The 27,911-nt window shown below is 43.2% G+C and overlaps 1 protein-coding gene across 3 annotated transcripts in view; it reads right to left on the reverse strand.

The window, feature by feature from the left end:
* Positions 1-27,911, reverse strand: part of LOC140735634 (UNC93-like protein MFSD11) — a 73,714-nt gene that overhangs the window by 29,247 nt on the left and 16,556 nt on the right. Inside the window, exons 1-4 of one of the 3 annotated variants that reach the window (XM_073060914.1) lie at positions 14,819-14,922; positions 13,911-14,020; positions 7,870-7,925; positions 6,778-6,885 (exon numbers count right to left, since the gene is read on the reverse strand). In XM_073060914.1, the coding sequence (XP_072917015.1) occupies positions 6,778-6,885; positions 7,870-7,925; positions 13,911-13,973 (227 nt within the window). In that variant the 5' untranslated portion in view covers positions 13,974-14,020; positions 14,819-14,922. Of the gene's footprint in view, positions 1-6,777; positions 6,886-7,869; positions 7,926-13,910; positions 14,021-14,818; positions 14,936-27,911 lie in introns of those variants that run through there. The other 2 variants (XM_073060913.1, XM_073060911.1) reach the window with 2 other exon arrangements.

Below are 27,911 nucleotides of genomic sequence, written 5' to 3' on the forward strand. Positions count from 1 at the left end.
AAACTGAGCCACTGATCCTGTTCAATTAGTAATAAGGGAAAGTAATTTACTCCATAGAAATATGAGTGTGAAGATATTGCAGTTTTGGAGAGGTAATCCAGGAACCTCGTCTGAAGTTGTAAAGTCACAAGTTCAAATCCCTGCTAGCAAGTTTGAACAAGCTGAAATAAACTGTACAATCTGGTTCATTAATGTTCTTCAGGGAGAGAATATGCATCCTTACCCAGTCTTCTGGAAATGTTAAGTTCATGGTCCACCTCGTCAATGTCACTGCAGCAAGTCTTCATTCACTTCACATGATTTCAAGAAATGGCTAAGAACCCTGGAAACTGCAGTCTGCAGGACTAGTCTGGCTGGAGTACTGAAGATCTGTGCTCCAGTAATAGATGTGCATTTAGTTGTAGTTACAATCCTGGCATCTGCCCTACAATGTGGAACAAAAATGTCCACGTGTGTCCAGTTCACATAGAGCAGAAAAAGTCCAATCTGCTCCAAAATTATCAACAAAGTGGTGGAAGGTATCAACTACAGTGGCATCAAACAGCACTTCTTATTAAAATACTTCCCCACTAATGGCAAGTTTGAGTTTTGGCTCTAAACCTCATTACAGCTTTGATACAAGCTTGGATTAAAGAGCTACATTCCAGATGTGGAGGGATACATTGACACTGAGGATCCCTGGTAACTGGGCGTCAAGGGGAAAACACTCCAATGTTTGAAGGTCGATCATCCCAACTCCAGGGTGTCACTCAAAAAGTTCCCCAGACAATGCCTCAGACCCAAACATCTTCAGTTATTTCATTAATGACTTTCATAACATCAAAAGTGGGGATGCTCTCAGATAAGTGTACAATTTTCAATTCCATTTGCGTCTTCTCAGCAAATGAAGCAGTTTATGGGCTGCAGGCAGCAAGACCTGGACATTGTTCAGACACAAGTGGAAAGAAGCTGGGACCTGTCCTGTTTGTGATATGTTTCAATAATTTGAATGAACATGTAGATGGGTGGATTAGCAAGTTTGTGGATGATACCAAGATTGGAGGAGTTGTAAGTCTATCAAAAATAGAGCAGGATATAGATCAATTATAAATATGGGTAGAGAAGCAGCAGATGTTTAATCTTGGCAGGTGTGAACTGTTGCATATTGGGAGGTCAAATGAAAGGAAAGTCATGGTAGGTCCCTTGGTAAAGATGGTGCACAGAATGCTTGCATTCAATAGCAGGGTGTTGACTATACGAGTAAGGAAGTCATGCTGTACCTTCAGTATAAAAAGCATACAAAAGAGGTTTATTTATTTGAGAGACAGCACGGAATAGGCCCTTCGAACTACACTACCCAGCAATCCCCAAATTTAACCCTAGCCTAATAACAATGACCAATTAACCTACTAACCGGTACATCTTTGAAATGTTGGAGAAAACTGGAGCACCCAGAGGAAACCCACATGGTCCCAGGGAGAACATGCAAACTCCTTACAGAGAGCACTGGGAATTGAACCTGGGTCACATACACCTGTAAAGCATTGTGCTAACCACTACACTACCATGCTCCAACCAGGATGCTTCCTGGATTAAAGGGCACGTGCTATCAGGTAAGGCTGGACAAATTTGAGTTGTTCTCCCTAGAGCATCAGAGGCTAAAGGGAGACAGAATAGAGACTTTTTTTTAAATTATGAGAGGCATAGATAGGGTAGACAGTCAGAAAGATAGAACATAGAAATCTACAGCACATTACAAGCCCTTCAGCCCACAATGTTGTGCCAACCATGTAATCTACTGTAGAAACTACCTAGAATTTTCCTACCACATAGCCCTCTATTTTTCTAAGCTCCATATACCTATCTAAGAGTCTCTTAAAAGACCCTATTGTATCCGCCTCTACCACCATCGCTAGCAGTGCATTCCACGCACCCACCACTCTGTGTGAATCATTTCCTCGGTAGAAATGTCAGACGCCAGAGGACTTGCTTTTAAGATTAGAGGGGAAAAGTTGAAAGGTGACACGAGAGGCAAGTTCTTACACAGAGCAGAGCAGTTGGTGCCTGGAATGGGTTACCTGGGGTAATAGTGGAAGCAGGCAGTTTGGTGGAGCTCAAGAGGTTTTTAGATAGAAACATAAATATGAAGGGAATGGAGGAATATAGGTGATGCACAATACATCAAGATCACTCAATATTGTGAGCTGAATAGCCTGTGCAGTTCTATGTTCCACTGTACGTTAACATTTTCAACACAGAAGCACTACACAATGACATCTTTAACATGAGAGAATCTGCCCATCTAGAGTACCTTAGATATTTAATAGCATTCCCATCATCAAGTCCCATTAACCATTGTGGCCACGAGTCTTTCCACCATTGAGGACATCTAAGAATCTGCCCATCTAGAGTACCTTAGATATTTAGTAGCATTCCCATTGCCAAGTCCCGTAACCCATTGTGGCTACTAGTCATTGAGGACACCTTCAAAAGGCAGTGCCCCAAGAAGACAGCATCCATCATGAAAGATCCTCACTGTTCAGGACACTCCCTCTTCTCATTACTATCAAGGAGGTGGTACAGGAGCCTCTTCTCTAGTAGGAGCTTCTTCCCCTCCAACATCAGATTTCTCACAGTCCATGAACCAACGAACACTATGTCATGATTTTGCTCTCTTTTCGCACTATTTATTTATTTTTATATTTTTATTGCAACCTCCAGAATTTTTTATGCATTGCACTGTGGTGCTGCCACAAAATGATGAATTTCACAACATAAAGCATGTCAATAATAATAAACCTGATAGGGATTCTTTGTGAATGCAGGTGAGTTATAGGTGGCAGAAATAGAAAGAAATGGGTATGAACTTAAAACCATCAGCGTGGTGCAGCTGCAAAGCTGGAAACTGAACATTCCAGGTTACTTAACATTTTAGAGAAGATATAGAAGGAAATGGGAGATGGAGTGGTTCCAATAATATAGGATGGATTTAGGACAATGGTTTCCAAACTTTTTTGGGTTACTAGCGCAAACACGAGGAAATCTGCAGATGCTGTCAGATGCCAGTTTTGGGCCTATCGTAGTCACTCTCAAATTAAATGTGAAGTTCTACCATGTCATGATCATCCTTCAAAGTACCATGCATGATCACATCTAAAATAGTTTGATCTTTGGTTTGTCCACAGTTTATTGTCTGAGGAAATTCTCTCGAATGCATTCCGTAACTTATCCACAAGACTATCTTTGCGTATATAATTTATCCAGACAATTCGAGTAATCAACAGTTACTGTATTGTGTTTACTAAAATTATCAGCCCTCTTTGCTTCCACACCACATCTCTAGCAACCTCCCCCCTTCCACCATTACATAAAAACTGAAGAATTTTGATTTACAATGCACAGTGTAAGAAAATAGGGACTACAAATCCAATGCAGTGACAAATCATTACAAAAATTATTCATATCTAGGGAAACGGTGAATGATCTTGATCAGTAAATCAGAAATCGGATCAACTTGGGTGGAAAAAAGGTGTAGGTGAAGCTTCAGTTTTTAACTTCTAACTGATAAAAGTCAAATAGCCATTCTGTGTTCTCCCCCACCCCCCAGATTATATTTGGGCAAGCTTCATTTTTCTACATTTAAACTTGATGCAGGCTATAAATGAAAACAACAGATAATTTGTATTTGGCTCTCAAGATGGTGAGCAAAGCTCCCAAATTGTGTACATAGATGACTGATTAATTCCACTTGTCCAAAGGGTTATGGTGCAGAGAAAAGGGAAGGGCAAAATGAGGCAAAAATTAAAAGCTGTACGCGATTAAATGAATAAAATTAAGATTTTGCCGTCAATTTCAGTTTGGGAAGTGTTGCTCCAGCAGCTGTGAAGCGGTGCAGAAATTTGGTGAATGATGTCTTAACTTCAATTAAAAGCCTTGGAAAAAGGAAAACAGCCAGATTTTGTGTCTGATGCCCCTTCTGGTGCTAAATCCAGTTCCTGGAAGATTACAATCTTGCTTCAACCAGTCACTTAAATAATGAAATACACCATTTCCTTGAAAGCAGAGTTAAGGTTGGGTCCCATCACAATGTCTGAAAGTGGTAGGGATTTCTCTTTTTTAAAAAAAAGAGCATTTTAATTCATGGCATAGTTTTGTCAACAACTTGAGAGTCAATACAGTCATAATAAATCAGCATGTGTCTTCCTATGTTAGTTGTAACATGGGACAAGTTTAGACAATGTTTGGACAAACATTGGACATACAAAGACCAAATGAAACTAATGCATTTTATTGACTAGTATTATAAACAACAAAAATTAATGTATTTAACAAAAGAAAGAAAATAACAATAGGAGAAATCTATGGCCACTATCCCAACCCATACTACTGGATAGAATACTGCTCAAGAAATAATGGGAGCTATTAAGGAATAAAGAATCTTCGCAAAAAAGGATTCACTCATAACTAACTAATATTAAGAATGGTATTAGACTGAAAGGTTTAGAATCTTGCAAAACAAAAGTAGCAGGCCTGCGAATTGGGAGTTATTTAGAAACCAAAGGATTACTTTAAAAATGTTAATACAGATTAAGAGAAAGTAAAATTCTAAAGCAAAAATAAATTCTGATCCCTCAGAAGGGACAGTAAAAGTAATGAGGAATAGTAAACAACTTTTTTCATCTATTGTAACAGTGAAAGGAGGAATTTAAAACAATTATCACAACAGAAAGCATACCAACTAAAGGATGAACACTGACAAGTCTTTGAACTTGATGGCCTCATCCTATAGTTCTCAAAGAAGTTGATATACTCATTTTTCAAAATTCCCTCAATCCCAGAACAGCAGAGCAGAAATCTGAGGACATAACACTGTTATTCAAGAAAGGAGACATAAAGAAAGCAGAGAACTACCTTCATCGATCACTGGGAAAGCACTGGAATACATATTTAGTTAAGTAGTAATAGGTCATCTAGAAAATGAATGGACAGAGTCGTGATTTTGCTAATGAGTTAACGTTAATGTCTTGAGGAAGGGTCTTGGCCCAAAACGTCGACAGTGCTTCTCCCTATAGATGCTGCCTGGCCTGCTGTGTTCCACCAGCATTTTGTGTGTGTTGTTGTTTGAATTTCCAGCATCTTCAGATTTCCTCATGTTTGCTTGTTAATGAGTAGTTGTGTTTGAGAAACTTATTACTGTTCTTTAAGTATGTAACTATCAAGTTGCATGAAGAGGACCTAGTGAATGTAGTGTTGTAGGACTACAAATAAGCATTTGATAAAGAGCACATTAAAAAGGGATAAGCAACGCACAAAATGCTGGTGGAACACAGCAGGCCAGGCAGCATCTATAGGGAGAAGCACTGTCGATGTTTCGGGCCGAGAAGGTATTCTTGGCGTTGAAGGTAATCAATTAGCAAGAATAGAATTGTTTCACTGACAAAAAAATAGGGAGTAAGGAATGAATGAGAAATTTTCAAATTGGCAAATTGTGACTGGTGAAGTTCCAGAAGAAGGCTTGGCTACTTATAATTTATATCAATTACCTCAGTGAAGGGTCTTGTAGTTAGCCTTCCAGAAAATAAGACAAAGAAGATTGTAAGGTCCATAAAGCGATACAAACAGATTAAATGAGTGAGCAGAAGAAAAATGTAAAAGAATGTATAGTTAAAGCATAGACTATGATTACAGGTCCTTTGACCCAACGAGTCCAAGCCAAACACAATACCCCTTCAGTTAGTCCAAATTTCCTGTGTTCAGGCTATAGCCCTCTAAGCCAGGCCACTCAAACACTCTCTCTGTCAGTCCATTCCATATACCCATCTGCCTCTGAATGAAAAAGTTGCCCCCAGGTCCATTTTAAATCTTACCCCTCTCCCTAACACCATGCACCCAAGTTTTGGACTTCCCTACCCTGGGGAAAAGACTGTTACCATCCACCTTACCAATGCTACTTATAATTTTGAACAGTTAATACACAGTAAATTATGGGTAGGAGGAGGTGGTGGGTGAAACTCACAGATTTATCCACTTTAGTAAGATAGAAAAGCAGACCATCATTTAAAGTGTAACAACACAATGGTGCTGTTCAGTGAGATCAGGATACACAAAGTTAACAAAGATAAACTACTGGAAGACCTCAGAAGGTCAAGTAGCATCTGCAGAAGTAAAAGGATAATTGATGTTTTGGGCTGAGGCCCTGCATCATCCCTTTGTCTTTGTAGATGTTGCTTGACACAATGAATTCACCTGCCTTCTGCACCCACCAATAAATCGGACTTGCAGCCTTCCACATTAGCAATGTCCAACTGGGCCTTGTGATCACAGGAAAAGTGACTAAGTTCAGACTGTTGGACTGCACACTGTTGAGACTCGCTGTTAGACTGCACACTGCCTTGGCTCACCAACTCCTCCGATGCCTCTCTGGCGTAGGCAAAATCACAATCCACACCACGTCCCACTCCTTCAGTTTCTCTGCCAACAAACAACTGGCTGATGGGGTAGACCCGCAGTACTGTAAGTTCTTAATCTCCAGAAGGGTCTTGTGATCGTAAAAAATACATTAAAAGACAGTAGCATCTTTGGTTGGCTTAGTGAAGCTGCTGCGTCTGCGTCTGTCATCTTACCAGAATAATGTTCTAAGCTTTGAAAGTAAAAGCCAGTGGTGCATTAACTGAATAAGGGGAGATGAAGGATGAAGCAACAAGAGGATGGGGTTGAGAGGGGAATCTACCATGCAGTGACAAACTTTATTATTGATTCCATGCAAGAAACTGAAACAAAACGATGGACTGGCCTTACCTGTAAACAACTCCACTTAATACCATAGACAGCTTTGGTCCAACAACTGCGACCACAGATGGTGCAATGAGGTTAGAAGCTGAAAACACTCCATAGATAATGGCAAGACTTGGAAAGAAAACAAGATAATGTAATATTAGAGTATTCCATTCATTTCTTCATCCCTCACTATCTATGCACCGGTGAAGCTAATTTGGATTCAACCTACCTACTGAACCTCCACCCACACCCAATGCACACTCTTCCCCATCATAAACTCTACCCACCCACTGAATCACCCCTCATGCCTAGTGTACACTCGCCCTGTTGTGGACTCCACACATATATTGAATCTCCTTCTATGTTCTATTTATATCCTCTCCCATCATGGATGCACGGAATCTCCTTCCACTCCTTCTCTCTAACTTCCTGCAGTCTTCCAGTACCCTGAGATTTCTGATTCCTGCTATCTTCTGCACCTGTCAAAGCCATTCCATCAATGCCTAGGTCCAAAGGACTGGAATTTCCTCTTTATGCCTCTGTTCATCTCTCTTGACTCAAGATTCTCCTCAAACCACCTCTGGTCTTTCAATGTTCAATGTCATGTTTGTCTGAAAATGAATTAGTAAATCAGTTTGGGATATTTACTGTATTAAAAGCACCACAGAGATGCAAACGGACGCCTTACCATAAAGCAAAAGCAGCTATCTCCAGTGATGTTACCCAATCAGAAAATTATTTAACAGAGGTAGGAAAGTGTTATAAATGTTCAACATGGCCTCACTAAATATGCATACACACAGCAAAGAGTTCCTCTGCTCTGAAAGCAAGGTCTTCAGATTCACTGAACTAGTACAAAACCAGATTACCATATAGGAAGAAACAGGATAATGAAGCACACTTGGATTGATGCCAAGTAAACTCAGAGCAGTGGGAACTACCAATTTTGGATAAAAAAAAATCTAACCACACTCCCTTCCCATAACTTGCATAGATTGACTGAGGCAGCAGTGGAGAAAGCAGGTAGATAAGAGTAGGGGTTTTGATCCATCAGTACATACAAAACATTCGAAATCAGTCCAATCAATAGGAAAGAGACACAATCCTCAGTACCTGTCATAACCACTGCCAGAGAAACTGGTGTTGGTCAAACTCCGTACTACTGTTTGCTGCAAAAGAAGAACATCGAAAGGGTTATTTTTATTCCTCTCCTATAAACATCTACATATTAAAGTGTACTCTCTTATATTGCTTCAAAGACTCACACAGCAGTCACGCAATGCAGAGCAAGATCGAACAGCAGTGCCAACAGTTCATCTGTTTTTGAGGGTGTTGCATCGTTGAAGAATATTTAACCGGGGACTGGGGAAAGTTCTGTTTCAATAATGGTCAAGCAATCTTTGACATCCACCCCATCTAATAGATTGGGCCTTGGTTTAATACCACTTAGAGCGAACAATGCCTCTGTCAATACATCATTGCTGCAATACACTCTAGATTACGTGCTCAATCCATGAAGTAGGTCACCAACTTACCGTATAAACTGACACTGGTTTATTACAAATTAACTGGCATTAGGAATGCAAAATTCTGCAGAAGAATCATTTAAACTCTGAAGTAAATTCTGATCAGATTCAATAGTTGTGGTTCTTCTGACCTACTTATGTACCAGAATGAATCCTAAGTAGCATGCCTTCTTACCAATAAACATTTCAATGTTCAGAGTTCTCTATGATTGTTAAAATAACCAACTTTCTAAACTCATAGAATTTATCTTAGAGATTTTATAAACTTTTGCTCAGATCTCTCATCTCTGGTGTAATTTTGGTGGAAGTAATATTGCAACTTTCTCAGATTTTTAGAGCTTTTTTTTTTTCAAAACACTTTTTAGGCCAGATTGATCTTACTTTGTTTTCTTGAGATTTTAGAGTTGTAAACTTAGTCAGCTCCATCATGGGCACTAGCCTCCATAGTATCCAGGACATCTTCAAGGAGCAATGCCCCAAAAAGGCAGTGTCCATCAGTAAGGACCCCCATCACTCAGGACATGCCTTGTTCTCATTATTACCATCAGGGAGGAGGTACAGGAGCCTGAAGACACACACTCAATGATTCAGGAACAGCTTCTTCCCCTCTGCAATCCAATTTCTGAATGGACATTGAATCCATGAACACTACCTCACTACTTTTTATTTTTGTTTTTGCACTACTTAATTTAACTATTTAATATATTTAGTGTAATTCACGTTTTTTTCTATTATTTTGTATCACATTCTACAGCTGCCACAAAGACATCAAATTTTACGACATATGCTAGTGATATTAAATCTGATTCTCGTTAGAGATATTGGAACAAATTCAATTAGATTTAAATGGCTGACAACATTTATTTCAGGTTTTGTTAACAGTTTTTTTGCAAATATGAGAAAACAAAATAGTAGATTAGTTAAAATTGATATAGTGTTATAGGAAGGGAATAGGCCAGTGAGATTAAATTGGGATTGATATATAGAATAGTGTACCACAGGACCAAGTTCATCAGCCCACAATATCTGCACCTGACATGATGGCAAAATAAATCAATTCCCTTCTGCCTGTATATGGTCCATATCTTCCCATTCCTGTATACTGTATCTAATAGCCTCTTCAATTTCACCATTGTATCTGCTTCCACCACTTCTTCATCCATCCTCCAGCAGCCTGTTCCAGACACATACCGCTCTGTGTAAAAAATCTATCTACTTATAACTTTACTATGCCTCTTATGTCAACTTACAATGTTTACTGTGCTTCTTATGATTTTATAAACAACTGACAGACCTCTCCTCAGCCTCTGATGCTCCAGATAAAACAACCCACATATTCTCAGTGGTCACTTTTTTAGGTACACCTGTCCATTAAACAAATCAGCCAATCATGTGGCAGCAACTCAATGCATAAAAGTATGCAAACATAGTCAAGAGGTTCGGTTTTTGTTCAGGTTGAACATAAGAATGGGAAGAAATGTGAACTAAGTGACTTTGACTGCGGAATGATGATTGGTGCCAGACAGGGTGGTTTGAGTATCTCAGAAGTTACTAATCTCCTGAGATCTTTACACACAGTCTGTAGAGTTTACAGAGAATAGTGCAAAAAACAAAAATGTCCAGTGAGCTGTAGTACTGTGGGCCAAAGTGTCTTGTTAATGAGAGAAGTTAGAGAATGGCTAAACTGGTTATAGCTGACAGGAAGGTGACAATAACTCAAATAACACGTGTTACAACAGTGGTGTGCAGAACAGCATCTCTGAATGCACAACACATCAGACCTTGGAATGAAGGTGCTGCAGCAGCTGAAGCCCTCAAACATACACCCAGTGGCTACCCCACTGTCTCTTCTACATCTTTTCCAAAGCCTTCGTATCATTTTTTGTAATGAGGCAAATAGAATTGCACACAGCACCCCAAATGTGGCCCAAGTAAAGTTTTACAGGAATCATTTAGACAAGTACTTAAATATGCAAAGTATGTAAGTATATTGTCCTAATACAGCAAATGAGGGTGGATTAGCAAAAACGGTCAGCATGGACAGCATTAGGTAGATGAACTTGTAGTATAGTAACAGATGGACATGCATGATGACCATAGGCATTACTGAATCATGGTCAAAAGATTATAGCTGGGAGCTTAACGTCCAAGGATACACATTGTATCGAAAGGACAGGCAGGTAGGCAGAGGGGGTGGCATGGATCTGTAGTTAAAAATGAAATCAAATCATTAGAAAAATCATTAGTGTCAGAAGGTATTGAATCATTGTGGGTAGAGCTAAGGAACAGCAAGAGTAAAAAGACCCTGATGGAGCTTGTATACAGCCCATCAAACTGTAACAAAGATGTGGTCTACAAATTACAGTGGAAGATAGAAAATGCATGCCAAAAGGGCAATGTGACAACAGTCATGGGGTATTCCCACATGTAGGTAGATTGGGAAAGTCAGGTTAGTGCTGGATCCCAAGAGAGGGAATTTCTGGAATGTCTATGAGATAGCTCTTTAGAGCAGCTTGTGGTTGAGAACACAAGGGGATTAGTTATTCTGGATGGGATGTTGTGCAATGAACCGGAATTGATTAGGGAGCTTAAGGTAAAAGAACCCTTAGGGGCCAGTGATCGTAATATGATAGAATTCATCCTGCAATTTGAGGAGAATCCAAATGTATCTTATTACAGTGGAGTAAAGGGTATTACAGCAGCATGAGAGAAGAGCTGGCCAAAATTGTTTGGCAAAGAACACCAGCGGGGATGATGGCAGAGCAGCGATGGCTGGAATTCCTGGAAGCAATTCGGAAGGTGCAGGATATATACATTCCAAAGAGGAAGAAGTATTCTAACAGTAAGATGATACAAACATGGCTAAGAGAAGTCAAAGCCAACATAAAAGCCAAAGAGAGGGTATATAATAAAGCAAACATTAGTGGGAAGTTAGAGGATTGGGAAGCTTTTAAAAACCAACAGAAGGCAATTTAAAAAGTCATTAAGAAGGAAAAGATAGAATACAAAGGTAGGCTAGCCAAGAATATTAAAGAGGATACCATAAATTTCTTTAGATACATAAAGTGTAAAAAGAGGCAAGAGTAGATATCAGACCGCTGGATAGTGATGCTGGAGAGGGTAGTAATGGGGGACAAGGAACTACCCAACAAACTGAGTAAATATTTTGCATTAGTCTTCACTGTGGAAGACACTAGCAGTATGCCAGAAGTTCAACAAGTGTGTGAAGTTGCCATTATTAGGGAGAAGGTTCTTAGGAAACTGAAAGGTCTGAAGGTAGATATGTCACTTGGACCAGATGGTATACAGTTCTGAAAGAGGATGGCTGAAGAGATTGTGGAGGCATTAGTAATGATCACTCAAAAATCAATTGATTCTGTTGTGGTTCCAGAGGAATGGACATTGCAAATGTCACTCCACTCTTCAAGAAAGGAGAGAGGCAGATGAAAGGAAATTATAGACTAGTTCGCCTGACCTCAGTAGTTAGGAAGATGTTGGAATTGATTGTTAAGTATGTGATTTCAGGGTACTTGGAGGCACATGATAAAGTAGGCTGTAGTCAGCATGGTTTCCTTAAGGGGAAATCTTGCCTGACAAATCTGCTGGAATTCTTTGAACAAGTAGCAAGCAGGATAGACAAAGGAGTATCAGTGGATGTGTGTAATTGGATTTCAGAAGACCTTTGACAAGGTGCCACACATGAGGCTGCTTAACAAGATAAGAGCCCGTGGTATTACAGAAAATACACTAGCATAGATAAAGCATTGGCTGATTAGCAGGAGGCAAAGAGGGGGATAAAAGGGAGCCTTTTTGATTGACTGCCAGTGACTAATGTGTTGGGACCAATTCTTTTTACATTATACATCAATGACTTGGTGACAGAATTGATGGCTTTGTGGCCAGGTTTGCGGACAATATGAAGATAGGTGGAGGGGCAGGTAGTTTTGAGGAAGCAGAGAGGCTACAGAAGGACTTAGACAGATTAGGAGAATGGACAAAGAAGTGGAAGATGGAATATGGTGTCAGGAAGTGTATGGTCATGCTCTTTGGTAGAAGAAATAAAAGGGTAGACTATTTTATAAATGGAGAGAAAATTCAAAAGTCTGAGGTGCAAAGGGACTTGGGATTCCCTCAAGGTTAATTTTCAGGTTGAATCAGTGGTGAGGAAGACAGGGCCAATGTTAGCATTCATTGTGAGAGGACTGGAATAAAAAAGCAAGGATGTAATGATTTGGCTTTATAAAACACTAGTGAGGCCTCACTTGGAGCACTGTGAGCTGTTTTAGGCCCCTAGTTTTAAGGAAGAATGTGCTGACATTGGAAAGGGTTCAAAGGAAGTTCACAAAAATGATTCCAGGATTGAAAGTCTTGTCATATGAGGAGCATTTGATGGTTCAGGACCTCTATTCACTGGAAATGAGAAGAATGAGAAGTGACCTCATTGAAACCTATCGAGGCACAAATAGAATGGATGTGGAGAGGTTGTTTCCTATGGTGGGAGAGTCTAAGACCAGAGGATGCAGCCTCAGAATAGAGGTGTCCTTTTAGAATGGGATGAGGAGGAATTTCTTTAGCCAGAGAGTGGTGAATCTGTGGGATTTGTTGCCATGGAAGGCTGTGGAGGCCAAGTAATTGGGTATGTTTGAGGCTGAAGTTGATAGATTCTTGATTAGTCAGGGCATGAAGGGATAGGGGGAGAAAGCAAGAGATTGGGGCTAAGAGGGAAAATGGATCAGCCATGGACCAAGCAAATGGCTAATTCTGCTCCTATATCTTATGGTTTTATGGTTACAGTAGGCCGTGGGCTCAGTTACTAAGCTGAATAACTCTATGACTCCAATGTAGAAAGTGAGACAATGGGAACAGTTTGGGATTGATACAGAAATGATAGAAAATGGGGAAACGGTGAGTGATTTGGGGTTCATGCAGGTTTATAAGGAGAGAAAAGGGCAGTGTTAATAGTCTAAGACTGATACAAAGCTACAAACACTGGTGCACTGGGATTATCTTGGGACTACATCATGCTTGCCCCCAAGGGCATGCCTAAGAAGCAGTCATGGTCTGGATTGCATAGACTCTGGGGCTAGCACAAAAGGATTCCTTTGGCTTTGATACCAAGCTAGGGAGAATGGGGTAGCAGATTTGATATAGGGCTAGGGGAAGAGAGAATGACAGAAGGATTTTTTTCAGATTGGTAAAAGTCTCTGAGAAGTAATGAGCTAATGGCAGTTGAAGACATAGTTGGGAAACTGCCCTTTTTGTGCTGTAAACATTTCAGAACAGAGAGTTGATTGAAGCTAGTTCATGATCATGGGTTACTTGCTGGAGATAAAGTTATCTGAAGAACAAGTTTCTGTTTGTGCCCCAGTCCTGGAATCACATGCTGTAAATCTATGAGTAAATAACAATTATTTCTGTCTTTGCAACTGTTCGCTGTGTTTTTGCTGTGTAGTTCTCATTCCCCCTCTCCAGCTCTCCCTTTGTTAACCCTCTCAGTTCATTAGCCTGCATGCAGAGTATCAGTGAACAGTTGGACTCTGAAGTCTTGCATCTTTCAGTACGATGCAACTCGCTCCAGGTCACGGCAAGCTACCCGGCTTCTTGCTAAGCTAATATACTGGTTATTACCTTTAATACCATCGTACCTTCTTTGAGCCCCACTGAGGGTGTCCTGGCACGATGTGTCTCCATCTGATGTGGGAGCAGCCGAGCATCGGACCGGAAATCCCTACAAAGGACTGAGAGAACAGCCGAGAGGATCGTGGGGGTCTCCCTACCACCCATCGGGGACATTTATCAGAAGCTCTACATACGCAGGGCCCTCAGTGTTAGTAAGGATCCCACCCATCCATCCAGCATCCTCTTTGACTTTCTACCATCAGACTGATGCATAAAAAAGGGTCAGGATGGGAAACAGCTTCTTCCCGCGGGCCGTCAGGCTCTCAACTCTGTCGCATTGCTTTCGCAGAGTTAGTGGTGAATCTGTTCCGTACTTTACAATATTTAATTTATGCACTTTAGTTTGTTATTTATGCGTAATTCATCTGTAGATTTTATCCTTACTATCATAAGTTACTGTATGTATTTTACACCCTGGTTCGGAGAAAACATTGTCTTGTTTCTATATACATTGTATGGTTATGTATAACTGTTATGGTTAACAATAAACTTGACTTATCTTAGTCATTACTTTAGTCAGTACAGTATCACTTTAACTGATACATTGTTAACTGATTTATCAAACTATCGATTATTACTTCAACTATACACTCTGGACACAGAGAGTTACTACATACATCGTTACTTGAATTCAAATTTGGTAACAATGCATTATTTCCGTCCCATTACTTAGCCACTCTGGCCCATTCTGTAAATCTCACAGCCTCTACCGCTAACATTAATTCCATAAATTAGCACAGTAAGAATCTATTCCAGTATTAATCTAATTCATATCCTATTCCTGTAGTCTTAATACAGTCACTCTAAATCTATGTAAGTACTGACATCCCACTTCATTAAACCGTGATCAAACTCACCTCTACGTTCCCACAAGTGGTGAACGCGGTGAAAATGAGCATAAAGCCCACACCTAGAAGGTACACGTTCCCCACTCGGCAATCACCCATCGAGACCGTGGACTGCCACTGCCGCAGCCGCCAGCAGCGAACTCTGTGTGGAGCTGTCAGTCAGTCAGACGCGGCGGAGCCGAAAGAGGCGGGCGGAAAACTCATTCCGACTTTGACGGGCAGATCAATTGCTTTTGCCGGGTCTCGGAGGCACCGGACAAGGACAGCGGTGTCAGACAGCGGGTTGAGGATATCAGGTCCATGTTAAATAATCAAGGAGGAACCGATTCTATTGCCTTAATGGTACAAGAATAATCGTTTGTTAAATGAAAAGATTTAGTTATCTCGAGTCCCACAATTAGTGAAGTACTCTTGAAGTATAGTCAATCAGAATAACGTAGTGGCGTGTGGCACTGATGCAGGGAACCATCCATGATCCAAGTCCCTTCTTTCCCCCGTAAATGATTTCCCTTCGAGAATTTACACAATTCCCCTTTGAAATTTACTATTAAATTTGCTTTCAGGCATATTCAGAACTTCAAAGCATCACATTTTTCCTCATGTTTCACAAATATCAGGGCTGGATCCAATTCATATTTATGCTCAGTGTCACCCTGGATCAAACACAAATTTCTGGATTTGAAGATGACCCCAAATTGGGAGGAATGGATGACTGGATAATGGATTACTGAGGATGACTGCAAAAACATACAGAGACAGTGGAGGTCGGAATAAATCAATTCAGATTTCATCTTTTAGCCATGGCCAGCAATGGCCAATAACACTGCTCCATGCCTTTCAACCACTAAACAGCTGCAGAACAACAAAAGGACGGTCGCTGGCAGCAAGGAAAGAGTTAACATTTCAAAGCCATGGCCTTTCATCATAACTTTATAAAGATGGAAATGTGACTTTTAACATGGAGAGGCAGAGAAAATAAAGGACACTATTCACTTTAAAAGAGACTGAAGGATACATAACTAGTGACATGGTAAAGATTACTGTGGTGCAATTATGCGGAGCAGAATAAAACCAAATTCTCAGCCTGACCTGACGAATTTCCTGTTTTATTTTGAATTTCAAACATTTGCAGTAGTCCGCTATTAGATTACAGGGGAATTAACTGTTACTTCACTTCCAGGAACGCCAGTTTTGAAGAAACTCTACTCTGTTCACTGACTTGCTAGCTGACCTTCATTGCTTTCTGTTTCCCTTCTAAAGTGTGATGTTATTTGCCAAAACTCATTTCTGCAGCCACCAGCTGGTGAACTTAAATCAGTATTAGGGAGCACTCTGATAATCTAATTTTACCTTTCTAATTACTCACTTCAACCTACTACCCCCTGAGCCTACGGGATTCCCAACACCACAGAAGACAGAGAAGTGGGTAACAGTCAGGAGAGGGAAGGACAAGAAGCAGGTACTAGAGAGTACCCCAGTGGCTGTCCCCCTTAACAATAAGTACTCCTGTTTGAGTACTGCTGGGGGCGGGGGGGACAGCCTAACTGGAGTAAGCGGTAGTGGCTGTGCCTCTGGCATAGAGTCTGGCCCTGTGGCTCAGAAGGGTAGGGAAAGGAAGAGGATGGCAGCAGTGATAGGGGACTCTATAGTTAGGGGGTCAGATAGGCGATTCTGTGGATGCTGGAAAGTTTGCCTCCCAGGTGCCAGGGTCTGGGATGATTCAGATCGCATCCAAGATATCCTGCAGTGGGAGGGAGTACAGCCAGAGGTCGTGGTACATATTAATACCAATGACATCAGTAGGAAAAGGGAGGAGGTCCTGAAAACAGACTACAGGGAGTTAGGAAAGAAGTTGAGAAACAGGACCTCAAAGGTAGTAATCTCAGGATTGCTGCCTGTGCCACGTGACAATGAGTATAGGAATAGAATGAGGTGGAGGATAAATGCGTGGCTAAGGTATTGGAGCAGGGGGCAGGGAATCAGATTTTTGGATCATTGGGACCTCTTCTGGGGCAGGTGTGACTTGTACAAAAAGGAAGGGTTGCACTTGAATCCGAGGGAAACCAATATACTGGTGAGAAAGTTTGCTAAGACTGTTGGGGAGAGTTTAAACTAGAATTACTGGGGGATGGGAACCAAACTGAAGTGACGGAGGAAAGGGAGGTTGGCTCACAAATAGAGAAAGCATGGAGGCAGTGGGAAAGGGAGGATAGGCAGGTGATAGAGAAGGGACGCACTCAGGCCAATGGTTTGAGATGTGTCTACAGTATTTTAATGCGAGGAGTATTATGAATAAAGCGGATGAGCTTAGAGCGTGGATCAGCACTTGGAGCTATGATGTTGTGGCCATTACAGACACTTGGATGGTGCAGGAGCAGGAATGGCTACTTCAAGTTCCAGGCTTCAGATGTTTCAGAAGGGACGGGGAGGGAGGCAAAAGAGGTGGGGGCGTGGCACAGTTAATCAGAGATAGTGACACGGCTGCAGAAAAGGAGGAAGTCATGGAGGGGTTGTCTATGGAGTCCCTGTGGGTGGGAGTTAGGAATAGGAAGGGGTCAATAACTCTGCGTAGTTATATAGACCACCCAATAGTAACAGGGACATCGAGGAGCAGATAGGGAGACAGATTCTGGAAAGGAGTAATAATAACAGGGTTGTTGTGGTGGAAGATTTTAATTTCCCAAATATTGATTGGCATCTCCATAGAGTGAGGGGTTTAGATGGGGTAGAGTTTGTTAGGTGTTTTCAGGAAGGTTTCTTGACACAATATGTAGATAAGCCTGCAAGAGGAGAGGCTGTACTTGATCTGGTATTGGGAAATGAACCTGGTCAGGTGTCAGGTCTTTCAGTGGGAGAGCATTTTGGAGATAGTGATTTACAATTCTATCTCCTTTACCATAGCATTGGAGAGGGATAGGAACAGACCAGTTAGGGAAACGTTTAATTTAAGTAAGGGGAAATATGAGACCATCAGGCAGGAACTTGGAAGCATAAATTGGAAACAGATATTCTCAGGGAAACATATGGAAGAAATGTGGCAAATGTTCAGGAGGTATTTACATGGGGTTCTAAGTAGGTACTTTCCAATGAGACGTGGAAAGGATGGTAGCATACAGGAACCGTGGTGCACAAAGGCTGTTGTAAATCTAGTCAAGAAGAAAAGAAGAGCTTACGAAAGGTTCAAAAGACTAGGTAATGATATGAATCTGGAGGATTATAAGGCTAGCAAGAAGGAGCTTAAGAATGAAATTAGGAGAGCCAGAAGGGGCCATGAGAAGGCCTTGGTGGACAGGATTAAGGAAAACTCTGAGGCATTCTACAAGTATGTGAAGAGCAGGAGTATAAGACATGAGAGAATAGGACCAATCAAGTGGGACAGTGGAAAAGTGTGAATGGAACTGGAGGAAATAGTGGAGGTACTTAATGAATACTTTGCTTCAGTATTCACTATGGAAAAGGATCTTGGCAATTATAGGGATGACTTGCAGCAGACTGAAAAGCTTGAGCATGTAGATATTAAGGAGGAGGATGTGCTGGAGCTTTTGGAAAGCATCAAGTTGGATAAGTCACCGGGACTGGATGGGATGTACACCAGGCTATTGTGGGAAGCGAGAGAGGAGATTGCTGAGCCTCTGGCAATGATCTTTGCATCATCAATGAGGACAGAAGAGGTTCCGGAGGATTGGAGGGTTGCGGATGTTGTTCCCTTATTTAAGAAAAGGAGTAGGGATAGCCCAAGAAATTATAGACCAGTGAGTCTTACTTCAGTGGTTGGTAAGTTGATGGAGAAGATCCTGAGAGGCAGGATTTATGAACATTTGGAGAGGCATAATACGATTAGGAATAGCCAGCATGGCTTTGTCAAAGGCAGGTCGTGCCTTATGAGCCTGATTGAATTTTTTGAGGATGTGACTAACCACATTGATGAAGGAAGAGCAGTAGATGTGGTGTATATGGATTTCAGCAAGGCATTTGATAAGGTACCCCATGCAAGGCTTATTGAGAAAGTAAGGAGGCATGGGATCCAAGGGGATATTGTTTTGTAGATCCAGAACTGGCTTGCCCACAGAAGGCAAAGAGTGGTTGTAGACAGATCATATTCTGCATGGAGGCCGGTGACCAGTGGTTTGCCTCGGGGATCTGTTCTGGGACCCCTACTTTTCGTGATTTTTATAAATGACCTAGATGAGGAAGTGGAGGGATGGGTTAGTAAATTTGCTGATGACACAAAGGTTGGGGGTGTTGTGGATAGTGTGGAGGGTTGTCAGAGGTTACAGCAGGACATTGATAGGATGCAAAACTGGGCTGATAAGTGGCAGATGGAGTTCAACCTAGATAAGTGTCAGGTGGTTCATTTTGGTAGGTCAATATGATGGCAGAATATAGTATTAATGATAAGACTCTTGGCAGTATGGAGGATCAGAGGGACCTTGGGGTCCAAGTCCATAGGACACTCAAAGCTGTTGCGCAAGTTGACTCTGGTTAAGAAAGCATACAGTGCATTGGCCTTCATCAATCGTGGGACTGAGTTTAGGAGCTGAGAGGTAATGTTGCAGCTATATAGGACCCTGGTCAGACCCCAGTTGGAGTACTGTGCTCATTTCTGATTGCCTCACTATAGGAAGGATGTGGAAACCATAGAAAGGGTGCAGAGGAGATTTACAGGCATGTTGCCTGGATTGGGGAGCATGCCTTATGAGAATAGGTTGAATGAACTTGGCCTTTTCTCCTTGGAGCAACGGAGGATGAGAGGGGACCTGATAGAGGTGTTCAAGATAATGAGAGGCATTGATCATGTGGACAGTCAGAGGCTTTTCCCCAAAGGCTGAAATGGCTAGCATGAGGGGGCTTAGTGTTAAGGTGCTTGGAAGTAGGTACAGAGGAGATGTCAGGGGTGAGTTACTTTATGTAGAGAGTTGTGAGTGTGTGGAGTGTGCTGCTGGCGGGTGGTGGTGGAGGTGTAAATGAGAGGGTCTTTTAAGAGACTCCTGGATGGCTACATGGAGCTTAGAAAAATAGCGGTCTATGGGTAAAGCCTAGGCAGTTCTAAGGTAGGGACATGATCGGCACAGCTTTGTGGGCTGAAGGGCCTGTATTGTGCTGTAGGTTTTCTATGTGACTGTTTCTAAAGAACAAGCACAACACTGCCGTCACAGAATCTGATTCAGTATTGAAAGTCCTAGATAGAGTGGAAGTGGATTAGATATTTCCTAAAGTGCCTGAATCTAGGATTAGAGGGCACAGCTTCAGAATAGAAGGATATCCCTTTAGAACAGAGATGAAGAGGAATTTCCTCAGCCAGAGGGTGGTAAACTTATGGAATACAATGCCACAGGTGACAATGGAGGTCAAGTCATTAGGTATATTTAAAGCCGAGTTCGATATGTTCTTGATTGGTAAATGTCAAAGGTTATAGGGAGAAGGCACAAGGAAGGGGTTGAGAGGGATAATGAATCAGCCATAATCAAATGGCGGAGTAGGTGTGATGGGCCAAGTGGCCAAAGTCTTGTGGGCTGCAAGGGCAATGCTATTGTTATTTGGAACAACGGTGTCTATTTTGCAGGCTTTGAAAGCTTATTCTGTGATACTTCCTCATTACCTCCCTCTCATTCACCCTGGTTTCATGGATAGTCAAAGATACAATTTTCTCAAGTAATCTTCCCTCCCAACAGCCCATTTTCTCTTCCTCCCTAAGATTGAAAAATGAGACATTATTGGCAGATTCATTGTTTATCCTGTTCTTATCCCACTGAACTCTTTTCCTACGTTGTTTTTGCTTCACTTGTCTAGTTTCTTCCTTTTTTCAGGAGCACCTGGAAACAGAGCAAAAATGGTGAAGTAAGTGCACTTCTTCCCACCCAGTTAACAAAGTCTGACCTAGCCTGTGGTAGAATCTGTTGATCCTACATTGGTTTTGTCAATCAACTTGGAACCCACAGAACTGGAGTGGTACTAAGTCATTTTCAACCTTCAGGGAACTCCTAAGGGGAAAATACCTGAACAGTATTTAGGAATGGGTTGACAAAAAGCAAGTGACATTTGCACCACAGAATTTTTGTCTGATGACTTACCATTCAATGGCATTGTCATGACTGAGACCCCCACCATCAAAATACTGGAGGGTCGTCATTGCCAGAAACTCAGCTGGGTCAGCTGCATAAATACTCTGGCTACAAGAACAGGTCAGAGGCTGTATATCTCATGGTGGTGACCTGTCTTCTGATACCCCCAATGCCTCTCTGCCATCTCCAAGGCAAGAAGAAGGAATGTGATGGAAAATATGCTTCACTTCTCTGGATAGGTGCAGATTTGACAACTCTTAAGAAGTTCAACACTGTCCAGGACAAACCCATCCACTGGCTTAAGCATTCATCTTTAAGTGACAATAAACAAAGCTGTAGGTGCTGGAAATCTGAAACAGTTGCACTACTTAATCAATTTTAATTAATTTAACTATTGCATATATACTTACTGTAATTCACAGTTCTTATTATGTATTGTTACGAATGTGCCACAACTCTGAGGGGCCGAAGGGTACAAAGTCGCCCCCTCCTTTTTGAGAATCGCAAGATCGCTATTAATTCAGGTCTGGGACCCAGGAAATGAGAGAGAGAATCCAAAAGGTTTGGAATGTGTCCTGGCCTCAGCGAAACAAAGCCACTGATAACGGCCATTGTCTCTTGGAGACGGAATTGTGTATTGAGTACTGTACTATTCATTGAAGCCCCTCAGGGGATGACCAGAGTGGGCTGGTTGAGGGATTGCATCATCCCAACCTGATTGACATCTGAGACCCCGTGAGTAAGGATAAAAGAGGGTCTGGGGTACAACCCCTTTAGACGCACCAGGAGAAACACTGGAAATCCAGTGACAGCGTTTTATAGCAAAAGCCGGTGGGGCTCGTGTGCGTCCTCCCTTGCCTGGGATTGGCGGCCTCACCACGGAAGAACGGCTTTAGCTAAAGGAGAGGCCACAAGTGAACGGCCACATCAACGGGACTCCCGACGGATCGAAATCATAAAAGGAAAAGCCGGCAAGTTTTTCTCCCAAAAATATCTCTCTCTCTCCAACCAAAGGCTGCAGCCTGCATGAACTGAGTGACTTTTATATTTCCATCGGACAATACATTATCCCCTAGACAACGATAGAGCGTATTTCTTACTGATTATTATTATACCCGCACTTTTAGATTTAGTATTGACGACGTACATCATCTGTATGTTTGCATTGATATTATTTTTGTGTATTTTTACTAATAAATACCGTTAAAAATAGTACCATCAGACTTCAACGGACCTCTCTATCTTTGCTGGTAAGTGACCCAGTTACGGGGTTCGTAACAGTATTGCAATGTACTTTTGCTGCAAAACAAAAAAAAATTCACACCATATGCCAGTGACATTAAACCTGATTCTGAAACACGCACAAAATGCTGGAGAAATTCAGCAAGTCAGGCAGCATCAATGGAGGGAGCCTCTTCTTTTTGGTGCTGTGCCCCTCTCCTCAGACAGGGGAATATTTCTCCTACAACTGCCCTATTAAGCCATCTAAGAACCATGCGTTTCAATTAGATCGTCTCCCGTTCTTCTGTATTTTAGAGAATAGATGCAGACAAACGTCAACTCTAATGTGGATTACAGAGCTGCCATCCCAGGAACTAGTCTGGTGAATTTCTGCAGCGCTCCCTCAGAGTACGTTTCCAAGCAAACTCACCTACAAATGCCTAGACCTGGGAATCAAAATTGCAAATGGATCTTTGATCATGACTGACAGTGATAAGTAGGAAAAGGCATCAACTCTGGTGGCCATAAGGCTGAGTCCACAGCCCTCAACCTTTTCCCTTACACACCCACAACTGTGTGGCCAGATCCTGCTCCAACTCCATTTACAAGGCTGTAGCTGATGCTTGGGCAGTATCTCAAAATACAATGAGCTGGAGTGGAGGAAGTGGATAGAGAGCCTGGTGGCATGGTATCTTGGCATCACTCTTTCCCTCAATGTTAACAAAACCGCTGATCATGGCTTCAGGAAGAGGGTTGTGCACACCAACAGTGCTGAGGTTGACACGGCTGAAAGCCTCAAGTTTCTAGAAGTGAACAATAGACTGAACTAGTCCGGCTATGTAGATGCTATGTCCAAGAAAGTGCATTAGCACCTGTACTTCCTCAGAGGCTAAAAGAACATTGTATGTCTTCTTTGACCTTTGTTGCATATTCAATATTTCAGTAATATTTTAGAAATATAACCCAGGACATTGACTGTTGTTTTTATTTTATAATCATAATTTAAAAAAAAAAAAAGCAGAAATGGCTGGCTACACTGGAAAGAGAGATGCATTTGATTGCACAAAAGGTAACTGGGTGATGTGTACAGAAAGATTTGAGCAGTATTTTGAAGCAAATGGAATAGCTAATGAGAAACAAATGCCAGTGTAACTGAGTGCAGTAGGTGAAAAAGCATACGGTTGGCTTAGAAGATTGTCTGCTACCAAACCAGTCGAAATGTGCTTTGTTGATACTATGAAAGTAATGCAGGAACAAGTACAGTAATGCCGAAACCACTGTTGATTGCAGAACACTTTAGGTTTCATAAATGGGATCAAAAGGAAGGAGAGTCGATTTCAGCTTACATGGCCTGATTGAAGAAATTGTCTGAGCATTGGCAGTTCAGTAATAGTCTTAAAGATGCTATGAGAGCTCATTTAGTTTGTGGAATCTTGCAAGAAAGCATTCAAAGTGGCCTCCTAACTAAAGCACAACTCTCATTTATAAGAGCAGTCGAAATCGTTGTGTCAATGGAAACTGCTGCCAAAGACACGATTGGGTTGCAATCAGAAATACACATGAGCGTGAACAAAAGTGTAACGTCTGAACAGGAACCTTCCTGGCTGAACAAATTGCATTACCATTGTGGCAGAGGCTCACATACACCAGACAACTGCCGGGTTAAAGACAAAGCTTACAGAAAATGCAACAAAGTAGGGCACATACAAAGAGCACGACAGGAAGACAAAAAATAACTGGACTGCACAGGGAAGAGGAAAAGAAAAAGTCAAGTTGCAGTTTCAAACAGAGCACTAATCTGCATGCTGTTGATGAAAAATCTGCTAGTGATGAGTGACACAGGAATGACTAGCCTTGAGATTTACAATGCAAAAACTAACAAGAGACAAACAATATGGCTTACACCAGAAGAGAATAGCAAATTAATTCAAATGAAATTGGACATTGATTCAGCTGTTACAATTATTCCACAAAATGAGTTTGAACAGCATTTCAAATATACTGAACTGAAGCCTGAAGATATCGAATTAAGAACCTATACTGGAGAAGAGTTAATTCCTGAGGGAATGACATTTGTAACAGTGAAATACAACAAACAACAAGCCACTTGGGCTTGTATGTGGTATAACAGGAGGGCAGGAATTAAGGGGGCATGATTCACTGAAACAACTACAACTTGATTGGAGATCCATCCACCATTTGCATGCCACATGTCCTGCAATAGAGTCAACTAAAAGCGAATTAAAAAAGTTACTGGATGATGTTACAGAAGAGTTCAAGATGGCATTGGGAAAATTCAAACATATCAAGGGTAAAATAATATTAAATGAAAATGCCAGACCCAAGGTTTACAAAGCTCATCTGTCACAAGGGGATGTGGAGACTGGACCCAAATGCAAGACACAGGCACTGAAGTACTGGGGCAGGACAGGAACAACTAAAGGATAGAACCAGATGGGGAGACCATGGCATGCAAAGGTGATCCCGGGGTTCAGAGAGAGTTCTTGGCGAAGGCAGGATCTCGGCTAGGCTAGAGGATGGGTCTATGGGACAAGGAATGCTGGGAGGATAGTGATGCACCAACAATAACTCTCCGAGACGTGAGGCGAGATACAGGCTTTTATTGGCTGGAAGAAAGAACAAGCAGCAATTGACCACCATACTACATCCCGGAGACTGAGGCTGGGGCTCAGTCTCCAATCGCCTTTATACCGGGGTCTGTGGGAGGAGCCACGGTCAGTGGGAGGAGCCACAGGAGCAGTCAGCGGGGGGGGCGTGTCCAGACAGGTATATGTAGTTCACCACATTCACCTCCCCTTTGTTTTAAAAGAGAGTCCCCATGGGGCAAAGTTTCTTACAAGTATATTTACAGGTTAAGTCTATCAGGTGGTCGAATCTGTCGCTGTGATCTACGTAGCACCGGCTGTGATTGCACTGGTGACGGTGGTTGTGCTGGTTCCGGCCTGACTGGAGGTGTCAGCCCACTAGGCATCAGTGATCCCTCGTGTGTGCGAGGCGCCTGGTATATGTGTGTGCGAGACGCCCGGTATGGGAGTGTCGTGAGGAGTCTGTGTAGGGCTCGGTGTGCGCTGTGTCACCTCGGGTACAGGGTTCATAGTTACCGTGGAGTGTTCGGGGTAGTGGTCTGTTGCTCCTGCGGGCGCCAGATCGCGGACGGAGACCGTGTCCTCCCGCCCATCAGGTAAGACCACGTAGGCATACTGGGGGTTTGCATGTAGTAGGTGAACCCTCTCGACCAGCGGGGAGTATTTATTGCTCCACGCATGTTTCCGGAGCAGCACTGGCCCTGGGGATGTCAGCCAAGCCGGTAGGGTGGTCCCAGTGGCAGACTTCCTGGGAAAAGAAAATAGGCGCTCGTGAGGGGTGGCATTGGTGGACGTACATAACAGGGAGCGGATGGAGTGGAGTGCCTCGGGGAAGACCTCCTGCCATCGAGAGACCGGCAACCCTTTTGACTTAAGGGCTAAAAGTGTGGCCTTCCACACTGTGGCATTCTCCCTCTCCACCTGTCCATTTCCCCGGGGATTATAGCTCATGGTCCTACTTGTAGCAATGCCCCTAGCCAGCAGGTACTGGCGCACCTCGTCACTCATAAAGGAGGACCCTCTATCACTGTGGGTATAGCAGGGATATCCGAACAGAGTGAAGAGCTGGCGCAGGGCTTTTATGACGGACGTGGCAGTGGTGTCGGGGCAGGGGATGGCAAAGGGGAACCGCGAGTACTCGTCGATAATGTTGAGAAAGTAGACATTGTGGTCGGTGGAGGGAAGGGGGCCCTTAAAGTCAACACTCAGTCGCTCAAAGGGGCGGGTGGCCTTGATAATCTGCGCCTTTTCAGGACGGTAGAAGTGCGGTTTGCACTCAGCGCAGACTTGGAAGTCCCTGGTCATCTCCTGATGTCCTCAAGGGAGTAAGGCAGGTTCCGGGCTTTCACGAAATAGTAAAATCGGGTGACCCCCGGGTGGCAAAGATCTGCATGGAGGGCGTATAGCTGGTTGAGCTGTGTGCTGACACACGCTCCCCGGGATAGGGTATCAGGGGGCTCATTGAGCCTTCCAGGCCGATACAGGATATCTTAGTTGTAGGTGGAGAGTTCTATTCTCCACCGCAAAATTTTATCATTTTTGATTTTGCCCCACTGTTAGTTGCCGAACATGAACGCAACTGAGTGCTGGTCGGTCAGCAAGGTGAACCTTTTGCCGGCGAGATAGTGCCTCCAGTGCCTAATAGCTTCCACTATGGCCTGGGCTTCTTTCTCCACCGCGGAGTGCTGAATTTCAGGACCTTGAAGGGTACGAGAAAAGAATGCTACTGGCCTGCCTGCCTGATTGAGGGTAGCAGCCAGCGCGAAATCGGAGGCGTCACTCTCTACTTGGAAGGGAATGGTCTCGTCCACCGCATGCATCGTTGCTTTGACAATGTCCCCTTTAATGCAGCTGAAGGCCGCGCAGGCCTCGGCAGAGAGGGGAAATGTGGTAGACTTGACCAGGGGGCGGGCCTTGTCTGCGTAATGGGGGACCCATTGGGCGTAATAGGAAAAGAAACCCAGGCACCGTCTGAGGGCTCTGAGGGTGGTGGGAAGAGGGAGTTCTAACAGGGGGCACATATGGTCGGGATCAGGGCCAATGACCCCGTTCCCCACGACATACCCAAGGATAGCGAGTCGGGTGGTTCCGAACACACACTTGTCCCTGTTATAAGTAAGGTTCAGGGCTTTGGCCACTTGGAAAAATCGTTGGAGGTTGGCGTTGTGATCCTGCCAGTCGTGACCACAGATGGTGATGTTATCCAGATAGGGAAATGTGGCCTTCAGTTGGCACTGGTCCACCATCCGGTCCATTTCCCTCTGGAAGACAGAGACACCATCTGTGACACTGAAGGGGACGCGCAGGAAGTGATAGAGCCTGCCACCAGCCTCGAAGGCGGTGTAGGGGCAGTCTTCTGGGCGGATGGGGAGCTGGTGATAAGCCGATTTCAGATCTATTGTCGAGTACACCTTGTACTGAGCTATCTGGTTGACCATATCCGCGATGCAGGGTAGGGGGTACGCGTCAAGCTGCGTGAACCTATTGATGGTCTGGCTATAGTCCACGACCATCCTATTTTTCTGCCCAGTCCGAACAACAACCACCTGGGCCCTCCAAGGACTTGTGCTTGACTCAATGATCCCCTCCCCGAGCAGCCGCTGCACCTCCGACTGAATGAAGGCCCTGTCCCCTGCGCTGTACCTCCTGCTTTTAGTTGCCACAGGTTTACAGTCAGGGGTCAGGTTGGTGAACAGCGATGGGGGAGGGATCTTGAGGGTGGAGAGGCTGCAAGTGGTGTCAGTAGCACAGCTGTTGGCATGGTGTTGGGTGGGATGTGTGAGTCGGTGTGTGTGTGTGTGGTCAGTAGCGGGGTATATGACGAAGTCCCACCAAACTGAGGATTCCTGACAGTGAGTGGTGGGAGGGGCCCGTCATATGCCATAGTCACACTTCTGAGGTGGCTCTGGAAGTCCAGCCCCAATAGCACAGGTGCGCACAGTTGAGGCATGACCAGTAGCGCAAAGTTCCGATATTCTGTGCCCTGCACCACTAATGTCGCTACACAACCCCCCCAGATGTCTGTGGAATGTGACCCAGAAGCCATGGTGACCCTCTGGCTTACCGGCCATGTCACAAGTCCGCAGTGTTGCACCGTGTCCTGGTCAATAAAACTCTCAGTGCTGCCTGTGTCAAACAAGCAGCTAGTCCTGTGCCCGTCCACCAGGATGTCCATCATTGACCTTGCAAGCTGGTGTGGGGCGCTTTGGTCAA

This window comes from Hemitrygon akajei, chromosome 11, assembly GCF_048418815.1.
Source record: "Hemitrygon akajei chromosome 11, sHemAka1.3, whole genome shotgun sequence".
Taxonomy (NCBI): Eukaryota; Metazoa; Chordata; class Chondrichthyes; order Myliobatiformes; family Dasyatidae; genus Hemitrygon; species Hemitrygon akajei.